Raw genomic sequence first — 23,115 nt, forward strand, 5'->3', positions numbered from 1 at the left:
CAAAGCACACTTAACAAAATAGCCAGTTTCAACTAACAAAACTCTGAATGAAATCTGGGCTCACACAGTTAAATGCAAATTTATTTGCTCTAATTTACAGAAAACTGCTACCCCCACCCCCACTCTAATTCAATCTTCCAATACAAATTTTAACATTAAGAACAAATGACAAGAAAACCAGATCGATTGGAATGAAAGCTATGTTCTAATTCTTGTTTGTCCAAACACTGTACTAGGTGCCCACGCCACAGTGGTGAACAAGACATGAGACCTAACTATCCATAAGAGGGAACATGTGGTGGGAAAAACCCAGGCACTCAAATGGCTTCTTATAAGGTCATATATTAAGAATTCCCCTTACGGATTCCCTTGACCCGAACTACATTACCAGTTCATAAAATCCCAAATTGCTGAGAGCAAATTTGCTATTTCAAGGTCCCAAACCATGAAACTAATCCCCCCTGGATAAGTTCTCATTCAGTTGGTAATAGTGTGTAATGTCCTGAACTTCTGGGTTTATTAGTGTAGATATAAAATTATCACTCAATACTTTAATCTCATCCTTTTCCTCATACCTTTTCCATCCTCGTCAGGATTGCGCATCACAGCTCTCAGTGTATGGAAATAGCCACTTGCTTCTTTATGTCTGTAGTGTAATCGCATGCAGGAGAACTTTGGCTTACCAAAAAGAGTGGGTTCAGGACCTAAACACCCAAATGAATACATGTAATGTTATCTCTTTCACTTAATATTCATTCTCTCTATGTTGGTTGGTACATTCATCAATTAGGTGTTTACCCTATTTTTCTTCATAACCTAAACCAAAGCATACAAAATACAAGCCTATTGTGACCTTTGGTTTGATGAGGCTACAAATAAAATAAAAACTCTCCTTCAGTCTTAACTATTTAAACTTTTTTGATCTCTGGGTTAATCGTCACAAAAGAAAAATAATAAAAAGTTATTTATACAATAATATAGTTATTAGACTATATCTGTCACTAATCTCTAAACAATAGAAAGGAAACCCTAATAAATAGATTGCTTGGAATATCCCTTTCTGATTGTAATAAGATGCTACACTGGTTGCTAAAATAATTTGACAACCTCTTGGAAGAAGCTGCATTTGCTTTCTATGACTGGTTTAATGGAATGTTAAATTTACCTATTTCTATTTTTTCCAGGTCCTCCAGACTTAGTCGTTGATACTGGTTTACTTTATCAATTTCATCATCATAGCTAGATAAAGGGAAAAGGAATAAAAAGAGGATCAAAATTAAAAACATATTTGGTTGTTAGCTGAAGTATAGTAGTGGCAAACTACCATGCAGTTAAAATAATCTCCACAGCACAATACATTCTGGGGTGAAGAGTTACACATGTAAGAAATATTTTAAAAACTAGATGAAATAAGAACAATGTATACAGTTCAACAGCTAAAGGAAAATCAGTTTATAGAACTTACATTAAAAGAAGATTTTACAAGGTAAAAATAACTTCAGTTTTAGAAAAACTTTCATAAAATGAAAACCTAAAAGGAAGGCAAAACAAACACCCATACTTATAATAAAACTATGTGAATAATACAGCAGATAAATCTGACATCCAAAATCAAGTAAGAAAAATCCATTATGATCAATGCCAACAGGCACATGGACCAATTACTAAGAAATGACAGTTCACACAAGATAAAAAAGAAAGTGACTATTTACTTAGAAAAATAAAAGAATAAAATCCAATTCTGGTAAGGCTACAATGAAACAATGCTGGTCGCATTCTCAATAAGTAATCTTTTTGAAGAGCAATCTGACAATAAACTACAAAAGTCATGATTTATCATACCCTTGTAACCAAAGAGAAGTGCACGCGTGCACACACACACATAAAGTTGTGTGCACAAAGACATGGGTATCATTCATAATAGCAAAAAAATTTGGAAGTTAACCCAATCCCTAACAGTGGAGAAATGCGTAACTGTGGTTTAAAACCACAAACAACGATAATGGCCATTAAACAATAAAAACATGGAATATGTCAAAACCTGAGAGAGATGTAGGAAACACTAAATGTTAGAAGAACAGAATTTTGTAATTCTAAAATCACACTTTCTAATTGAGAAGGATCACAGTGATGATAAGTTATGAAAGGATTCAATGAAGTTTCACAAAATATATAATAAAACCAGATTCTTACCTTTTTTTTTTTGGTTATGTCTTCTAAAAAGGGTATTTTTAAAAACTCGAGTAAATTAACAAAAATAAAAGCTTTAAATCAATAAGCAACTTACTAGGCCACGTAGTAGGCAGAGTTAGAAAGCAGTAACAGCACATCCACATCTCTGTGAGTAGCATCAATGAGGCTAAACAAACATGATGGAGAATTAAATATTTTCATTTTCATCTGCATTTTTTGCCAAGCATATTTCTACAGAAGAGGCACTTATGACAAAAGATTGGCCAGGGAAAAAGGAAGAAAATTGAATAATCAATAAGGTCTACTTTTTAAGTTAAATGTAATACCATCTATTCATTTGGTAATTTTAAAGACAAGACCCCTTTGGGAAGCCAGGAAGGTAGAAGGGAAGGAATCAAGGGGGGATCCTTCCCTTGAGGGAGATGGCCAAGGGAAGCCTCAGGAGAAAAGGGATGATGGCGGGGCCGGAGGGAGGGGCAGCAGAGAGGCGGGAAGGAATGAGGGAATGGAAAAAGGCGGGTACTGGGAAGAAGAAAGGAAAAAGTGAGGTGGAGAAGGGAAAAATCATCTAGAAGATTATTTCACATACCTAAACCTCAAAAATAACACTGCACATTTAGGAAATTTTTATACTTATGTAGAATGCATCTTCTGAAATAATTTTAAATAAATACAACATTCACTGTGCAGAAATGAAACAAGCTCAAGTCACTCACATTTTTCTCACTACAGATTAATATACTTAGCTTCTGAGGAATAAAAAAACACATTTCCTTATTCTAAGTCCTTTTTGCCATTTTTATATCCACTCTAAAATCAAATGTCAGAATAAGGGTTTAAAACCAGATGAATGTTTATGAATCATTAAACCAAAACTACAGGAAAATGTATGCCCTTGTAAGATAAAACAGTCAAAGCAGAAAATCTACAAATAATCAGCAGATAAGACAGAATTTGAACACGAATGAAATATTTACTCTAGTATTAAATAGCTTTAATAATAGTCTTTCCATCAAAAGGTGGAAATTAATCTGCATTTGTATATTACTCTCAAAATTCCACTGAAGAGTGCACACTTCTGCCTCAGGATGTCATACCTGTTTGCCAGGTCTTATCACAATGCTACTGAGAAACAAATGGAAGACTTGGGGAAGAAATCATTTGTAAATGAAATTTAAGCCACAAACTTAATCTGCGTAAGAATGAGGTCATTACTTAAGGGATGCTGCAGGGAGGGATTTACCAACATCTTAAACAGGAGTTTTCTACATCAGCAGCGCCTTGTAGTACAACTCCTTCTAACAGTCTTAATGTGAAATAACAAATTCACCTCAATTTTCACTTGAAATAAGATACTGAAAAATACAAGGGATAAGACAGGATGCCAGAACCCGTTAACACGGATGGATTCCAGAATCCAAAATTTTTAGCCCTAACCAATCATTGGGACAAAAACCCATAAACTCAATGATCCTTGCAGCTTCAATGGTAACAATAAAGAATATCACTGTAAAACGTAATTTAGTTTTGTGTGTGGATACTTACCTGCACTCTGAATATTGTTGCTTGAGCCAGGCCATGAAAATTACGTCACAACACATCTTTTAGTAGGAAACAATTAAATTCAACTCCTAATTACAGTCTTACTTTCATCATAGCTTCCTATTTTGGCATTAATATTTACATCAGTCCAACATGATCCTCAGCCAAAAATATTATGTACCTAAAGAAAAACGCTTGGCACGTAACAGGCAGTCAAATAATGTCAGCCCACCCTCCCCACCCCCATTTTTATTGAAGTCTTAAATGCAGTAAATACTGAATACCCCTCCCCAACCACCCTTCCCCTTAAAAAAAAAAAAAGTGTTTAATACAAAGAAGGAAAAAAATCCCTTTAAGTACTTCCCCACCCCCGCGTATGCAGCTCTAAAGGAAGCTGCTCTAATCGGTTTTGTTTTCCCGCCACTGAGGCAAGCCTTCCTTCCATACTATGAAGACAAAAATTGCCAGCACCACATGAAGCCCAACCACTGCGACGATGGTTGCGTAAAAGGCGCTGTCTTCAGGGGACATTAACATGAGACTTTGGAAAAGGAGTAATTTACAGGAAAAATATAACCCCACAGGAACTTTGACCATAAGTCCTGCAAAAAGGAGAAAAATCTTGAAAGTCATCGCCAGAACACCATCAGACTTGGGCTCTGGAGCGGGCCGCTGAGCAATAGGCGGAGGCCTATGGGAGCGCGGCATCTTGTCAGTCAGTCAGTCTGTCCACCCGTCGATGCGTCGAAGCTCAGCCAGACAGCCGTCCGCACCCGGCCTCACGCCTGCAGCAAATGCGGCGAATGCGGCAACTGCGACGCGGCAGCGCCAAGTCACGCCCAGGGGACACGTCTCACTTCCGGCCACTCACTTCCGGTCGTGGCTCGCAGCCAGCACGCATGCGCAGCCCATTCTGCTCATCCTGCGCCCTCCAAAGACGGCGCGGACCCCAGCCCCAGAGGGGAGAGAGGCCCTAGACCCTGGACGCCCCGCCCTGTTCCCGCGAGAGCTCACAGGTGCCTTTTGCAAAGGACCATCCCGGGACTGCGGGGGACGCGGGCATCATGGCGGCACTCGGTCCCTTGCACTGACACATGGCTAAGAGAGCGTGGCTGCCGCACGCCTAGCTACTTGCCTAAAATGGGTAAAAAAGGAAATGGTTATTTACTTCCAGTGTTTGAAAAAGTGAGTTAAATAGCACTGGATAAAATAAACAGATGACTTTGTGGAGATTCTGAAGGGCACTTTTAAAGGACATCTGATTTCCGTTCAAATTTAAGATTTCCTCTATCTGCCCAATAATGTGCCACCAGATGCTCACAGGCTGTGACTAAAGTCGGATCTGCCTGCGATTAACTGTGGGCTAAGGGTGATGGATTGAGGATGAGAAGGACGTAAAAAGGCCACAGTTGTCAGATCTGTACATTCTAGAAGCCGTCTAAGGGGGAATAAACTGAATTGTGCTCAGTATTTGAAAAGAAAAAGGCCCCTGGCCAAGACTGGGCACAGAGTATACACAAAACCTGGGAAGAAACAGCAACCCGCGTAGGAACGGCAGCTCTGTCAGTCTCCTGTGCTGGACAGTTCCAGCTGGAGTGGTGGAAAGATAGGCAAACAGGACAGTCATTCTTGCTTCCAGTGCAATGAGTATCTGTAAACCGCTTGCCATACTTTTCCTACCAAATATTTAAAGAGGGCCACGATTGCAGGGAGGTGAAGGAGGCACTGGTGCAAAATTTAAGGGGGCGCAAAAAAAAACGTACTCAAGATGAATAATGTTTAATGCAATATTTTGAACAGTTAATGCAAAACAAAAGTCCATAATGAACAAAACTTCACAATTTAAAACAGAAACAGGATCTGACCCGAACTCATTGGCTTCACCCTAATCCTGGCCCCAGAAAACTTTACTTACAAAAACACACCCAACTCAGTATCAGAAAGACAAACAGCCCAGCTAAAAAATGGGCAAAAGACTTGAATGGACATATTTCTGACGATAAATACTAATAAGCACAAGAAAAGATGCTTAATATATTTATCATCAAGAAATGCAAAAATCACCATGAGATACCATTTCACACCCACTAGCATGGTGGCCATAAAAAAACTGGGAAATAACAAATGTTGGGGAGGATATGGAGAAACTGGAACCTTCATATAACTGGTGGGAATATATAATGAAGAAGCCAGTGTGGAAAAGTCTGGCAATTCCTCAAAAACTTAAACATGGAATTACCATCTGACCCTGCAATTCTACTCCTAGATATATACCCTAAAGAACTAAAGAGAGCAGTTCAAACAAAAACCTGTATACAAATGTTAACAGCACTATTCATAATAGCCAAAAGGTGGAAACAACATAAATGTCCATCAACAGATGAATGGATAAACAAAATGTGATATATCCATGCAATGGAAAATTAATCAGTCATAAAAAGGAATTAAGTACTGATACATGCCATAACATGCACAAACATTGAAAATGTCATGTTAAGTGAAAGAGGCCAGCCATAAAGACTGAAATCTTTTTATATGATTTCATTTATATGAAATGTCCAGAATAGGCAAATCTATAGGGACAAAAAGTAGATTAGTGGTTGCTTAAGGCTGAGAGGTATAGGAGAATGGGGGATGATAGCTAAAGGGTATGAGGTTTTTATTTGTAATGATGAAAATGTTCTAAAATTGACTGTGGTAGTGCCTGCACATAATTGTGAATATACTAAAAACCACTGAATTGTATACTTTAAATGGGTGAATTGTATGGTGTAAAAATTATATCTCAATAAAGCTGTTTAAAAAACAAACAAACAAAAACCAACCATGCAGCCCAGAAACAGATGGCCAAGGCAGACAGGTATAACTGTTGAAGCCCTGAGGTTGAGGGGCTGAGCCCACCAGTGGCTCCTGCCTTCTGCTGGCTGACCACCCAGGATCTAAGCCCTGAACGCCACCCCTAGAGCCACCTCTCATTGTCCTCAGTTGGGGGCCACCCATTCCAGGTTTAAATCTCTGGCTCAGTGGATTGACTGGACAAAGCTTCTATAACAAACTCAACCCAAGAGCATGTTTCCAAATTTATCCCTGCAAGAGAAAGGGAAACTACCCCTATCGGGAAAATATTTAAGCCCTACAAATTGAAAAAAAAAAAGGACCAGTGACAAATGTAGAAAAATCTTAGTAGTATTAGAAAGGATACTATCCACAAGACAAAGTAGAGAGGAACTAATTAATAAGAAGAATTCTTAAAGAATTGACTAATCAACATGGAGACATAGTTAATTTTGAAAATTCAAATGGGCACATGATACCCATTGGAAAGAAATCCACCTGAGAGGAAAATGTAGTAAAATCCAAAGAAGGTAATGGCTCTGTATCTAAAAAGGCACACTCTAGAAGAAAAGGCAGAAGATAAGAAAGAGAACACTGAAAACTACTCGGAAATGCTGGTAGCTCCTGCTCTAACTCCTCCAAAGTCCAAGACCAAATCTAAACCCAAAAACTACTTGCACTTCCAAAGGGACCAATGCTGGGGCCAACCACAAGGGTGCTGAAGTGTCTCCAATTAAAAAACAAAACACAAAAACTCCTGGTAAGCAGGTCCTGTCCTTCCACCCAAGCCAACAAGCCAAAACATGACCTGAGAGGCTACTGGCTCCAAAGCATCAACTTTAATTTTGACTCCATCTACTTTATCTCATTCCAAAGCTTCAAAGGAAACAATTTCTAGCAAAACAACAGTGGGACCACAAAGAGCAAGGAAAAAACTAGCAGGCAGCCAATGCCTCAACCCTCATCAGATACAACCACTTCTGGTATGTTTAACTTCAAAGGAGATCCTTCCAAGACCAGAGTGGAGAGTCTCAAACCATCCAGACAGTCCCTGGAGTCAAAGAGCAGACCATAGACAAACCCCTCAAGTCTGTGAACCCTCTGCTCCCCCTCCCCTCCACTGCTCCAGCTCCTTCTCCAATCAAAGCATTATTCTCTCAGACAATCCTGTTGTCCTGGTTAGTGATGGAGCCCACCTGCCCATCTCTGCCTGAGGCCCAAGAAGTCAGGTTCTCTGGACTGAGGAGCCATTCTCCATTTAGGCACTGAGAAAATGCAAAAATTTTCACAACCACTGACAAGACAGGGAAGGCAGCAGTCACTAATGATTCCTGGGCTGATGGAAGACTCTTCAGATACTTTAGTGTCCCAGAAGACAAAGGTTAAAGGGAATTACTAAGACCTTACTCTGATGGGCCTGTTTATTACCTTGATGACCGTGAAGAAGAGGAGGATGAGGATGCAGTGGAGAATTCATTTTGACAAGTAAATTAGATGAAGGGATACTCTCACAATCAAACTTGGCAACAGACAATTGGAGAAAGAATTAGAGGACAAAAACAGCTTATAGCATATATCTGAGGAAGAATGGTAGGGAATCTGGCAATGAATTGGAAATTAGTCAGGAGACTTAACCAGAGACTCACAACTGAAGAATAAGAGCAAAGAAATACTCTAAAATAAAAGAATGAAGAAGCAGCAGCAAAAATGGGACTAAAAAGCAAACTCAACAGAAAGCTCAACCTAAGTCCCACAGTGGCAGAGCTATGAGTTTAAAGGATCCTGGAGTTTGGGGAGTGTGTAGAGGTCACTGATTCCCCTATTACCACTGGACCAGGCAAGCCTTGGGCCAGAGTAACACCTGCAGACAAGGCAGCAATAAGGAAAGAACTAAATGAACTTAAAAACACAGAAATGGAAGGACACAAAGTTTTCATCATCCATAATGAAATGTGAGACTATTGGGAAACATAGATTATTGTCTTACTTGCTATTTTCCAAGAAATACAGTATGACTTCTGCTCTCAAATATATATGATCATATGTAAAGTAAGTTTTAATTCTTTATTCTTTTAAAATATGTACCTACTTTGCATTTAATCATTCCTTCAAGCATGCTTTACGCCCCTTTTATTTAAAACACATGAAATGTATAGTAAGACAAGATCTAAATCAAGTGTTATTCTCAGAACTTGGTCTAGAATTTTCAGAAATATTTCTGATTCATAATGTTGAAAATTGTAATTTTAGAATTCAGCCTAAAAGCAAGCATTCAATCTGGTGGATAAATTTAGATCCTGCCATTCATTGATATTTGAAGAACCACTCAAAACTGGATGATTTTTGTTTTAAAAAAATGTTAAAGCATCAGTTGGCCTATTTTATTTCATTTTATGAAAGGCCAGGATCACTTTATAACCAATAAAAGTAACCAGCATTACTGCACCTCTTGCTGTGCTCAGTTTTGTGCATTTATACAATAAATTTAGATTTGGGGGGTGAAAAAAAACAAACACAAATCAGCCACAGTCATAGTTTTACAGAGTACTGCATTAAAGTATTCTTTATCTTCACCACTGAGTTTTTCAGCACTCCCTTAATTTTGCCTTGGTAAATTTACAATACTGAAAATTGCCAAGCACCGTGCATCTATGGCCATGCTTTATGGACAACTTAGCAGTGTTAATTATGACAACTTAAAACATCAGAAGGTTAAGCAAATTAATCATCAGAACTCCACTTCTAACTCACCTGGGATCACAGTCAATGAGGGCCCAGCCTCCATGGAACTTTTCATCATCAGGTAACAGTAACTTCATATAACTCTGTAAGAGCTGGCTAATTAGCTCCTGATGGCTTCTCTGATTTTCTTTATGCAAAGCTTCATGCTCTTTCTCCTTGGTAAATATGGAATAAAGATCTTCTGTCACAGGAATGCCTTGCATCAAATCTAGAGTGGAAGTGTAAATGTCTATCATTATCTTAGTTTACTAATATATTTTTAGAAGACAGAAGACCTAAAACTATAAAAGTCTTAAGAGAAAATACAGGCATAAACCTTTGTGATCTTGGATTAGGCATAATTTCTTAGAGATGACACCAAAATCACAACCAACCAAAAATAAATAAATAAATAAATTTGACATCAAAAATCAAAACTTCTGCGTTTCAAAGGACAGCATTCAAGAAAGTGAAAAAACAACCTACAAAATGGGAGAAAATATTTATGTATCACTTGACAAGGGACTTGTGTTCAGAATTATAAAGAACTCCTACAACTTAATAATAAAAAGACAAATTACCCAGTTTTAAAATGGGCAAACACTCCCCCCTACGTGGGATCAGACACCCAGGGAAGTGAATCTCCCTGGCAACGTGGAATATGACTCCCAGGGAGGAATGTAGACCCAGCATCGTGGGATGGAGAACATCTTCTTGACCAAAAGGGGGATGTGAAAGGAAATGAAATAAGCTTCAGTGGCAGAGAGATTCCAAAACGAGCCGAGAGATCACTCTGGTGGGCACTCTTACGCACACTTTAGACAACCTTTTTTAGGTTCTAAAGAATTGGGGTAGCTGGTGGTGGATACCTGAAACTATTAAACTACAACCCAGAACCCATGAATCTCGAAGACAGTTGTATAAAAATGTAGCTTATGAGGGGTGACAATGGGATTGGGAATGCCATAAGGACCAAACTCCACTTTGTCTAGTTTATGGATGGATGTGTAGAAAAGTAGGGGAAGGAAACAAACAGACAAAGGTACCCAGTGTTCTTTTTTACTTCAATTGCTCTTTTTCACTCTAATTATTATTCTTGTTATTTTTGTGTGTGTGCTAATGAAGGTGTCAGGGATTGATTTAGGTGATGAATGTACAACTATGTAATGGTACTGTAAACAATCGAAAGTACAATTTGTTTTGTATGACTGCGTGGTATGTGAATATATCTCAATAAAATGATGATTAAAAAAATAAAATAAAATAAAATAAAATGGGCAAACAAAATCGACAAATTCAGTAACCTCCCCACTACGTGAGACATGACTCTCGGGGGAGTGAATCTCCCTGGCAACATGGGACACGACTCCCAGGAATGAGCCCGGCCCTGGCATTGAGGGTCTGAAAATACCTTCTTGACCAAAAGGGGGAAAAGAAAGGTAACACAATAAGGTTATAGTGGCTAAGAGATTTCAAGTAGAGTTGAGAGGCTATCCTGGAGGTTTCTCTTATGCAAGCTCCAGCTAGACATCCCAAATGGCCACAGTATGCCATGCCCTAACCAACAGCAGTCTCAAAATACCTAGGTCCCTATCTGAGATTCAATAAAAGTTTTACTCATTAAGTTTATCTCTCAGAAACTTAACTCCACCAGTGTTCCTATGCCAGAGAAGGCCTAAAACCCAGAGGCAACAGCCTCTTTAAAAACAACAATCAGATGCAACTCCCTTTCCCATAATGTTGACACCCTTTTTCAATATGAACAATTTAGGGTGGTCTCTGCCTAGAAACCCCTGAAGATCAAGAAAGTGATTAAACAAGAGAAAGAGGCAGCAACAAACAAGACAGGATTTAACAAAGGATTATTGAATACTGAATCTTTATATGAATTTTTTTTTAGATGCTAGGATATTAGAATAGCTAGAAGGAAATAACTGAAAGGGTGGAACACAACATTCTTTGAAATCTGCTCTATAGCTACTCGTTAAATTGTATTTTGAAAGTTATCACCTTTCTGTATATATCTTATATTTCACAATAAGGAAAGAATTGAAACTGTGGAACTGTAACCCATAACATTCTTTGAAATTTGCTAACTACTTGTTAAATCGTACTTTTAAAGTTATCACTAAATGTTAAGTTTCACAATAAAAAATGTTTAAAAAAAAAGGGCAAAGGAGCGGAAAAGACAAGCTAAATCCCTTTTGGTGGGACACGTGGTTCAAGCCTTAACAAATCATCAAAATCCCATTCCCCATGAAGTTACTTGGGCCAATGAAACTGGAGGAGGCTTCTGAGAAAGATGATTTCCCAGCCAATGGCTCTACAAGGGGAAGCAATAACCCCAGATTGCTACAGGCTATCGAATATTGTATTAAATAGGCAAAATCTTGAAGAGAGTCAGCTTCAGGATTAGGATGAAGCTGACACTATAGATGGCCAAATTAAGAAGCAGATCCTGCATCTTCAATGACATAACTGAGATACTAGATCAACCAACAGAAGCAAGTTATATTATTTTCCCTCGAATAAACTGTTAAAGTCCAATTTTCTAGTCATAGTAGTCACCCCATCTATAGCAAATGAACCATTTGCTATAGATGATTTCTCAAATTCCTAACTGGCTGGCCTGTGGCTAGGTCCTACTATTTTGTGTGTGCTAAATAATCAGGTCAAAAATAGGATTTTAAAAAGATTCTCAGGGAACATAGGTCAAGTGTGTTACGTTTGGTTCTAATCTAGAACATTTTGTATTTACTTTAATCCTACAAGGTAACACTTTCATGAAAATTAAGTTAAAACATGCCAAGGCATGAATTCTACTTGGCAACCTAACCTTTACTTCCCCTTCTAAAAAAGGGTAGAGTTGGTTAGGATAATCTCTAAATCTGGTACCCTAATAAAAAGGATGGTTTATTTGTCCATAGAAAGACCATAAGACAAACAGCATGTGGGGAAAGAAAATCATCTCATTATGTTGCCTTGAGTAATGGGAAAATATGCAGAATATGGAATTTTCAGTTGGTGAGGTTTTAGGGTATTGTATTCCACATATGGGAGCCACAACCTTGCTGTCTGTTACACGAGTAATAAACTGACAAATTTGTATGGAAGTCTGTGATTTCTTTTGTTGCTCCAGCCTAAAATACTTATCAAACTCTAATCTTGTAAAAATTCAAATTTGATTTATTAAGTTAAGGTCATTGATATAGAAACACAAGTATATTACAAAACATATGAACAATGTTAATGAAGTTGTTTTCTGTAAAATGTTAGTCAAAGAAGGAATAACACATTTTAAGGAAAACATTTCTGTTTCTTACCTATAACAGCTTGCCTGTAAGCATCCTTAAATCGATTCAGATAATACCTATTCGCCGAGTTCACTCCATCTTTCATCACTCCTGCTAACTTCCTTTCTCCTGTCCTTGTAAAGTCACCCTATTAAAGGAAAAGTCATTTTGACAATTTACTCAAACACAAGAATGCTCCTAAAATCATTGTGGCCTTTCAGTTCAGGAGTGGAATTCTATGGGCTACTGTGAACTTCTCCACTTTCCAAACAGTGTAGTTAAATTAAAATATCTACTATTATTTGACTGTCACCCAAGCACATCAAATAATTAAAACATGCTATTTGTGGCATCAAGTCTACACAGCTAGATGGTCTCTTCAGGGTAGGCCATTCTTGGCAATTTGCAAAGCTTCTACAGTTTACAGTTGAAAACTTATTAAATAACAAACAACAAAAAGATTTTCAAGCCTCAAACTGGTATAATATTCAAAACCCACAAATTTCTGATGCAGGAAAAAGGAGACAGTAGCCTAGAGTTTATTGCAAGGGGAACTTAACTTGTAGGAATGGATGTACATGTATTGAGAGAGCAGAGGTTTCCATATCTTGCAGCTCATTACAATCACCTGTAGAACAATCCAATAAAGCTTTATATTGTTTTGTTTCCCTTGCTTTTCAAAACAAAAGTGTCAGAGCTAGTCCCTAGAGAGAGAGTGACTTAAATTTAAGGCAAGGAAGTTACTGTCTCTTATTTCCTCCATCCCAACCCCACTATTCTTATCCAAGGCAATCTTAGAAACAGGCCTTGTCCTAAAACTAACAAGTTAGGAAGAACATGCTGCCAATTAGTTAGGTCATTCACAGGAAATGTTAGTACAGCAAAAAGTATTTGTTACAGAAGAGAGGTTCATGAATGCTGATTCCAAAGAAGTTTAAAAGAAAAAAAAAGAAGTATTTCCCTTTAAACTGCAACTTGTACAAGAACTTCTGAAGTTCATTTCCCTTAAATAATAAGAAGCTTTTTGATATTTATTACTCAACCAAAATATGGACTATCTGATGCCTATTGAACCCTCAGGGATACAATTTGCCAAATAAGATATATCCTGAGATGAATTATTAACTTAATGGAAAATTAATATAAACCTAATTTAAACTAATTCATCCACTTCCTATTGCACACAGAGGGACTATTTAGGAATCAGAGACTATATTTTGACATTCAACTTAAAATTCCATGAATATTAGCTCTGCAGGATCCTTGAAAGTCTTTATTAATAACAGTTAACAAAAGTTAATAAAATCTCTCTTGAGTACTTACTACATGCCAGGGAATGTTCTAAGCCCCTCACATGCATTAACTCAGATGAGGAGTCAGGCACAGAGAGGTTAAGTAACTTGCCTAAGGTCACAGAGCTAGTAAAAGGCAGGGTTGGGTTTCCAACTGAGAGAAGGTAAGCTATCAGAATGGGGGCAAAAACCCCACCTGCAGACGCGTTTTGCATTGTCTGTACAAAGTTTTAAAAACCAACAACCTCACACTAATTTCCAGACTCCCTTGAAAAACTGGCAGATTTGGCAGCACTGTGCCACTATACCCACAAGGCAATGACAGGAAGGGCCTATCCAGAGACAACGGTGTGTGCTCCTCAGGTCCACACAGCCCTACCTCTCGCTACGATCTAAGGGGCAGGCTGCTTGAGTTACGGTATCTGGCCCCTGCAGGAATTTCAATGTGTGACCCTGCCTCAGTCAAACATTTCAGAAAGGAGTGAACTACACAGATCCCCTACCTGTAGCTCACACACAATTCTCTCAAAACCAAAGTTGGTTTTAAATCACAGTCTTATCTGTGTCCTACAGAATGATCCATTTACCTTCAGAGCAGCTGTTCCAGCATACTGTCTACTAATGGAGTCACCATTGTTGGCCCACATTATCTGGTAGATCCGATTGCATTTCATCGGCAGGGGCTGCTCCGGGGGCATGACACCCAACTTCTTTAACTAAAATGAACACACTAATGGATTAACTGCATATAAGCCAGGAAACCATAGCAAAAAAAAACAGAAAAGGAAGCATACTCATACACAATTTAAGACCCTTAATTTTAAAAACGGTGTTTTCAGACCTTTTTAAAATACCACACTGCTTAAAAGACAGCGTTATGAATTGCTACAGCTGAATAAGTAGAATGAAGTATTTATATTGTCTTGATGTAATTTTTCATGTATAGGCTCATTCTATTATGTTTTGTCTTTGTTTTAAATTTGCCTATGTAGTGAAACTAAATATCAAAAAAGTACATAAAAATAACAATAAAAATAATCACAGAGTAGTAAGTACACAAGAAATGTTAACTGTCAGGCAAAGAGCTCTAAGTGCTTTTACATAAATTGTGCTTTTACGTAAGTTATCTCATTTATTCCTCATAACAACTCTATGCAATCGATACTCTCACTGCCTCTATTTTAAAGGGGAGGAGACTGAGATTTGGAGAAGTTACATTCTTTGCTTGGGATCAACACCTGGAATGTGGTAGAGCAAGGGTTGGAATCCAGTGGCTGCCTCTAGCAACTAACTGGCTGGCTGTTAGGCCTGGCTGCTTAAATGCTCCATTAAACTCTGTATCAGTCAGGGTCCTATCAGGGAAAACAAAAACAAACCAAAAAACCAGAAACCATGCTAAGTACTTCCACCTTGGAAATACAGGCATTCATTACCCAGGTGTTGGAAGGTTGAAAGATCTAAAAGGGAATACTGAGGTAAAAGAGATAATGACTGCCAGAAGCAGCTGCCAGCCCTAGAGCTGGGGCACAAAGGAAGAGGCTGGTTCTGTGGTGCCAAAGGAACCAGGAGCCCCACTGAGAGTGATGCTGAGAGGAGTAACACAGGTGAAGGAGCTCATTCCTTTTTACCCCCACCTCGTGGTCTCCCTTTAGCAGAGCCTGACAGAGCTAGTTGGATGATCCCGCAGAAATGTGGTGTGCAGACTACAGCCCAGCCTCCAAAGTAGAATACAGAAGGGAGGGTTTGGAGCTAAGAGGAAAAAGGTAAACGGCCACACAACATCACCCAATAAGCTTTATAAATGTTGGGCCTCATGCTCTTGAAATGAGTACTTAAGAATATGCCATTTCACTCAATTTATCTCTAGTGAAGTTTGTGCTTGCCAGGTTTTAATGCAGCAAGGATGTTTGTACATTAGACACGTTCTACAGAACAAAGATTTTAGTTATTCTCTTATACATGGAAAAAAATTATTTTAATGAAGATTTACAATCCCAATGGACTCCAAATTACCTGCTGTTCCATGACCACTCGTGCGATGGCAGCCTGGACCACGTTGGTGCGATCCAGGCAGTCCATGCAATTAACACGGAAGATCCCTTCCTGTTTACATATCACCCCAGCTTCATCGACCCTTTAAAAAAATAGACAGGATTATTTTACAATGTGAAATACTTTCATTAAGCTTTTCAATAGCTATAATTCCTTGAAGTGCATCAATAACAGCATCATTAGTTATCAGTTGCTTGGAATATAATTATCACATGCCAGGCATTAAGTCCTTTATAGACACTGTTGCTAAGTCACACAATCATCTGGCAAGAAAGATATTATTACACCCATTAAAAAAAAAAATAATGAAGTGCAGAAAGAGTTAGTGACTTGCACCAAGTCATACAACTACTAAGAAGCAGAGCTGAGACAACTCTAGGTTATACTTTCCCATACACTTTAAAGGCACTTTAAACACCATCTTGTTTCTCTCTTTTGACTCCAAGTAGAAATGCATCTAAATAATCTGAAACAGACTAATTTTCTTTTACTTCCCAGTAAGGAGTCATGCAGCATCCCTTGCTCATCTAATTTCTCTAGCCACCCATTTAGTTTTAAAGTCTAATCTAATGTTCTCTCCTATCATTTAAGTAAATTTACTCTCCCTACATCTCCTTCATATATCTGAATCATCTTCCTTGTCTGACAATTCTGATAGGCCTGAAAACTGAGACCAAGCAACCACTAAGTCTTTCTTCCCATATCGGGGATAGTGAGAAAGAAGAAAAAGAGGAAATATGGACCATGGAGCTCTAGAAGAAATAGACTTCTATCTTCAAGGAATAGTCAGAGAGATTTCCTTCCATTTTGCCCAATCATCTGGCACCTTCTCCCTGTTCAAGGCTAACAGTGCCTCATGATTAGTAACACTATCTTGAAAAGGAGAACAGGAAATGAAATGGAAAAAAGGTGGTTTTCTCAATGTGTGATTAGTTTAATGCTTAGTGGTAACTAGACAAATATGTATGATTTCCCAAAGAGTTTTGACTTCTTATGAAATACGTACCAGCACCATTTCATATCAAGAATAATGTCATAAATGGCATCTGTTAGTGTTTGAACATTCTCGAACTTCATTCCTCGGCTAAAACACATGCCAAAAAAAGGGAAAAAAACTCTTTAACATAACAGAATTATTTTTAAAAATTTATTTAAGATACAATATTTAAGGTCCCTTAGAAAAATTAAAGAATTACCACTGTAAGTATATAAGTTTATGAGGTGGGAACTACTGCATAATATATATAAAAATACATGAATGTTTATAACTCTAATCTGCATTGTGAAATAAAGTACACTGAAACGTTATCACAGGTATCAGAAGGTTCTTTCCCCACCAAACTCCTGATACCTAGGTAAATTAATCCAAGTTAGAGCAAGGAATATGACAAAAGAACCTCGCTTTCAGAATGTGAAAAGTTAAAGGTAACATAGAAATGATTCACTGATTGTTGTTTTCCCAGAGCAAACTAGTGAAGTTTATTCAAAGGGAAAGTACTAACAGGACACAAGCCAGCAGGATGATTTTTAAGTGTGGGGACTCTATTACTACTTCTAGGCTCAGACCCAAACGGAAAGGAAAAGCTCCAGAAGTTCTTCAACTGGTGAGATAAAAGAAACTGGAACTCCAAGTCATTTTGGAACAGAAAAATTAGAAATATTTCAGGAAAAAATTAACTCAAATTTCTGACCAAAATAAAGTCCAAATGAAAATTAAAAGTAAATAAACAAATGATACTCTTTTCCTTTGTAATAATGAAGAAAAAGAATTTTTTCTCCCCCAGTAAAGAGAAAAGAAACCAAGGTCCCTGCAGTAGCATCTACCACAGACACTAAGTCTGATCAAAACTCAAATCAGGAAGTCATCTTACCAGTGCTCATGAAAGTCAAATGAAACATAAGTGAGGTGTGAGTTGTTAAAAAGTAACACTTGCTTCAGGTAAGCATCTCCAATAATCTTCTCTCTTCCCACCTGGTCTACCAAATTAATAATAACCTGTGAAAGTTTAAAAAAAAAAGAAAAAAGAAACAAAGAAAATTAAATGTAATCAGATATTAGAATCATAATGTGATTTTTAATGATTTGGAATTACATTTTAGAAATACTTTATAGCTGTGCTTAGGAGTTAATCCATTCAAGCATCACCTTTTTTTCCCTATAAAATAAGATTTTCATTTGTTACATTTAGGTTTATAAGATTTGTTACATCAATGACTTAACAGCTCAATGACTTAACAACTTAACATTAACAATAATCATAGATCCTTTATAATAGCAAATATTTAAAATTTCTAGAATTTAAGAGAAATGCACAAGACCTACGTGGCAACACTATAATTTTTCTGAAATACATAAAAGAAAAGCTAAATAAACGGAGAAACTACCATGTTGCTGGATGGAAGATTCAAAACTAAAGATGTCAGTCTTAGCAAATTAATCTATCAAAATTTGATCAGGATCTTTTTATGGACTTGACAAGTTAATTCTAAAGTTCATCTGGAAGAGTAAATATGTGGAAAAATTATGAAAACAAATAATAATAAAGAGGAATTTGCCCCACCAGAGAGCAAAACATACAAAACAATTAAAACTGAGGTACTAGTGTAGAAATAGATAAATGACTCAATGGAACTGAGTACACAGTTCAGATATGGACCTACGTACATTGGGGAATCTAAAATATGCTAACAGTATCTTTCTGGGGGAAATATGAACTATTCTGTAAATGGTATTGGATAATTTGCTATGTATATGGGGGGGGAGCTTATGCTAGCTCCCCTCCTCTCATTTTATACAAAATAAATTTTAGATGCACTAATGATCTAAATATTCTTTCTTCAAGTTATAAAAAAAGCTAGAAGAAAATTTAGGATACTGTCTCCATAATTGTAGGTTGGGACATGACTTTCTAAGCATAACAAACACCAGAAAGCTTATACTAGAAAAGTAAAAAACAAAGGACTATGTAGAAGAACATATCTGCAACATAAATAAATAAATACCAATAATATATAAAGAGTTATACAGCTTCCTTTAAAAATGGTTTGCGGGGGCAAGATGGCAGACTGGTGAGCTGTATATTTTAGTTACTCCTCCAGGAAAGTAGGTAGAAAGCCAGGAACTGTGTGGACTGGACACCACACAGCAATCTGTCTTTGGGCATACTTCATACAACACTCATGAAAATGTCGAACTGCTGAGATCAGTGAAATCTGTAAGTTTTTGCAGCCAGGGGACCCGCGCCCCTCCCTGCCAGGCTCAGTCCCGTGGGAGGAGGGGCTGTCAGCTCCAGGAAGGAGAAGGGAGAACTGCAGTGGTAGCCCTTATCAGAAACTCATTCTACTGATCCAGACTCCAACCATAGATAGACTGAGACCAGACACCAGAGAATCTGAGAGCAGCCAGCCCAGCAGAGAGGAGACAGGCATAGAAAAAAAAAAACAACACGAAAAACTCCAAAATAAAAGCAGAGGATTTTTGGAGTTCTGATGAACACAGAAAGGGGAAGGGCGGAGCTCAGGCCTTCAGGCGCATATGCAAATCCCGAAGAAAAGCTGATCTCTCTGCCCTGTGGACCTTTCCTTAATGGCCCTGGTTGCTTTGTCTATTAGCATTTCAATAATCCATTAGATCTCTGAGGAGGGCCCTTTTTATTTATTTTTTTTTTTAAATCCTTTTTTCTTTTTCTAAAACAATTACTCTAAGAAGCCCAATACAGAAAGCTTCAAAGACTTTCAATTTGGGCACGTCAAGTCAAGAGCAGAACTAAGAGCTCTGAGACAAAAGGCAATAATCCAGTGGCTGAGAAAATTCACTAAACACCACAACTTCCCAAGAAAACGGGGGTGTCCGCTCACAGCCACCATCCTGGTGGACAGGAAACACTCCTGCCCATCGCCAGCCCCATAGCCCAGAGCTGCCCCAGACAACCCAGTGTGACGGAAGTGCTTCAAATAACAGGCACACACCACAAAACTGGGCGTGGACATTAGCCTTCCCTGCAACCTCAGCTGATTGTCCCAGAGTTGGGAAGGTGGAACAGTGTGAATTAACAAAGCCCCATTCAGCCATCATTTCAGCAGACTGGGAGCCTCCCTACACAGCCCAGCAGCCCAGAACTGCCCTGGGGGGACGGCACTCACCTGTGACATAGCACAGTCATCCCTCAACAGAGGACCCGGGGTGCACAGCCTGGAAGAGGGGCCCACTTGCAAGTCTCAGGAGCCATACGCCAATACCAAGGACTTGTGGGTCAGTGGCAGAGACAAACTGTGGCAGGACTGAACTGAAGGATTAGACTATTGCACCAGCTTTAAAACTCTAGGATCACCAGGGAGATTTGATTGTTAGGGCCACCCCCCCTCCCCGACTGCCCAGAAACACGCCCCACATACAGGGCAGGCAACACCAACTACACACGCAAGCTTGGTACACCAATTGGGCCCCACAAGACTCACTCCCCCACTCACCAAAAAGGCTAAGCAGGGGAGAACTGGCTTGTGGAGGACAGGTGGCTCGTGGACGCCACCTACTGGTTAGTTAGAGAAAGTGTACTCCACGAAGCTGTAGATCTGATAAATTAGAGATAAGGACTTCAATAGGTCTACAAACCCTAAAAGAACCCTATCAAGTTCAGCAAATGCCACGAGGCCAAAAACAACAGAAAATTATAAAGCATATGAAAAAACCAGACGATATGGATAACCCAAGCCCAAGCACCCAAATCAAAAGACCAGAAGAGACACAGCACCTAGAGCAGCTACTCAAAGAACTAAACATGAACAATGAGACCACAGTACGGGATATAAAGGAAATCAAGAAGACTCTAGAAGAGCATAAAGAAGACATTGCAAGACTAAATAAAAAAATGGATGATCTTATGGAAATTAAAGAAACTGTTGACCAAATTAAAAAGACTCTGGACACTCATAGTACAAGACTAGAGGAAGTTGAACAACGAATCAGTGACCTGGAAGATGACAGAATGGAAAATGAAAGCATAAAAGAAAGAATGGGGAAAAAAATTGAAAAACTCGAAATGGACCTCAGGGATATGATAGATAATATGAAACGTCCAAATATAAGACTCATTGGTGTCCCAGAAGGGGAAGAAAAGGGTAAAGGTCTAGGAAGAGTATTCAAAGAAATTGTTGGGGAAAACTTCCCAAATCTTCTAAACATAAATACACAAATCATAAATGCTCAGTGAACCCCAAATAGAATAAATCCAAATAAACCCACTCCGAGACATATACTGATCACACTATCAAACACAGAAGAGAAGGAGCAAGTTCTGAAAGCAGCAAGAGAAAAGCAATTCACCACATACAAAGGAAACAGCATAAGACTAAGTAGTGACTACTCAGCAGCCACCATGGAGGCGAGAAGGCAGTGGCACGATATATTTAAACTTCTGAGTGAGAAACATTTCCAGCCAAGAATACTTTATCCAGCAAAGCTCTCCTTCAAATTTGAGGGAGAGCTTAAATTTTTCACTGACAAACAAATGCTGAGAGAATTTGCTAACAAGAGACCTGCCCTACTGGAGATACTAAAGGGAGCCCTACAGACAGAGAAACAAAGACAGGACAGAGAGACTTGGAGAAAGGTTCAGTACTAAAGAGATTCGGTATGGGTACAATAAAGGATATTAATAGAGAGAGGGGAAAAATATGGCAAACATAAACCAAAGGATAAGATGGCCGATTCAAGAAATGCCTTCACGGTTATAACGTTGAATGTAAATGGATTAAACTCCCCAATTAAAAGATATAGATTCGCAGAATGGATCAAAAAAAATGAACCATCAATATGTTGCATACAAGAGACTCATCTTAGACACAGGGACACAAAGAAACTGAAAGTGAAAGGATGGAAAAAAATATTTCATGCAAGCTACAGCCAAAAGAAAGCAGGTGTAGCAATATTAATCTCAGATAAAATAGACTTCAAATGCAGGGATGTTTTGAGAGACAAAGAAGGCCACTACATACTAATAAAAGGGGCAATTCAGCAAGAAGAAATAACAATCGTAAATGTCTATGCACCCAATCAAGGTGCCACAAAATACATGAGAGAAACACTGGCAAAACTAAAGGAAGCAATTGATGTTTCCACAATAACTGTCGGAGACTTCAACACATCACTCTCTCCTATAGATAGATCAACCAGACAGAAGACCAATAAGGAAATTGAAAACCTAAACAATCTGATAAATGAATTAGATTTAACAGACATATACAGGACATTACATCCCAAATCACCAGGATACACATACTTTTCTAGTGCTCACGGAACTTTCTCCAGAATAGATCATATGCTGGGACATAAAACAAGCCTCAATAAATTTAAAAAGATTGAAATTATTCAAAGCACATTCTCTGACCACAATGGAATACAATTAGAAGTCAATAACCATCAGAGACTTAGAAAATTCACAAATACCTGGAGGTTAAACAACACACTCCTAAACAATCAGTGGGTTAAAGAAGAAATAGCAAGAGAAATTGCTAAATATATAGAGACGAATGAAAATGAGAACACAACATACCAAAACCTATGGGATGCAGCAAAAGCAGTGCTAAGGGGGAAATTTATAGCACTAAATGCATATATTAAAAAGGAAGAAAGAGCCAAAATCAAAGAACTAATGGATCAACTGAAGAAGCTAGAAAATGAACAGCAAACCAATCCTAAACCAAGTACAAGAAAAGAAATAACAAGGATTAAAGCAGAAATAAATGACATAGAGAACAAAAAAACAATAGAGAGGATAAATATCACCAAAAGTTGGTTCTTTGAGAAGATCAACAAGATTGACAAGCCCCTAGCTAGACTGACAAAATCAAAAAGAGAGAAGACCCATATAAACAAAATAATGAATGAAAAAGGTGACATAACTGCAGATCCTGAAGAAATTAAAAAAAGTATAAGAGGATATTATGAACAACTGTATGGCAACAAACTGGATAATGTAGAAGAAATGGACAATTTCCTGGAAACATATGAACAACCTAGACTGACCAGAGAAGAAATAGAAGACCTCAACCAACCCATCACAAGCAAAGAGATCCAATCAGTCATCAAAAATCTTCCCACAAATAAATGCCCAGGGCCAGATGGCTTCACAGGGGAATTCTACCAAACTTTCCAGAAAGAACTAACACCAATCTTACTCAAACTCTTT

General features: G+C 38.2%; 1 protein-coding gene and 1 pseudogene across 3 annotated transcripts in view; one reads left to right on the plus strand and one right to left on the minus strand.

Moving 5' to 3' along the window:
- INPP5F (inositol polyphosphate-5-phosphatase F) overlaps positions 1 to 23,115 on the minus strand; it is a 103,075-nt gene that overhangs the window by 5,750 nt on the left and 74,210 nt on the right. For 2 of the 3 annotated variants that reach the window (XM_037805387.1, XM_037805388.1), the window contains exons 10-18: positions 17,800 to 17,924; positions 16,935 to 17,012; positions 15,890 to 16,010; positions 14,464 to 14,592; positions 12,615 to 12,732; positions 9,322 to 9,520; positions 2,288 to 2,359; positions 1,166 to 1,239; positions 576 to 704 (exon numbers count right to left, since the gene is read on the minus strand). In XM_037805387.1, the coding sequence (XP_037661315.1) occupies positions 576 to 704; positions 1,166 to 1,239; positions 2,288 to 2,359; positions 9,322 to 9,520; positions 12,615 to 12,732; positions 14,464 to 14,592; positions 15,890 to 16,010; positions 16,935 to 17,012; positions 17,800 to 17,924 (1,045 nt within the window). Of the gene's footprint in view, positions 1 to 575; positions 705 to 1,165; positions 1,240 to 2,287; positions 2,360 to 3,738; positions 3,953 to 9,321; positions 9,521 to 12,614; positions 12,733 to 14,463; positions 14,593 to 15,889; positions 16,011 to 16,934; positions 17,013 to 17,799; positions 17,925 to 23,115 lie in introns of those variants that run through there. The other variant, XM_037805389.1, reaches the window with a different exon arrangement.
- Positions 7,028 to 8,901, plus strand: LOC119510965 (annotated as a pseudogene).

Source organism: Choloepus didactylus, chromosome 15 (genome assembly GCF_015220235.1).
Source record: "Choloepus didactylus isolate mChoDid1 chromosome 15, mChoDid1.pri, whole genome shotgun sequence".
Classification (NCBI taxonomy): Eukaryota; Metazoa; Chordata; class Mammalia; order Pilosa; family Megalonychidae; genus Choloepus; species Choloepus didactylus.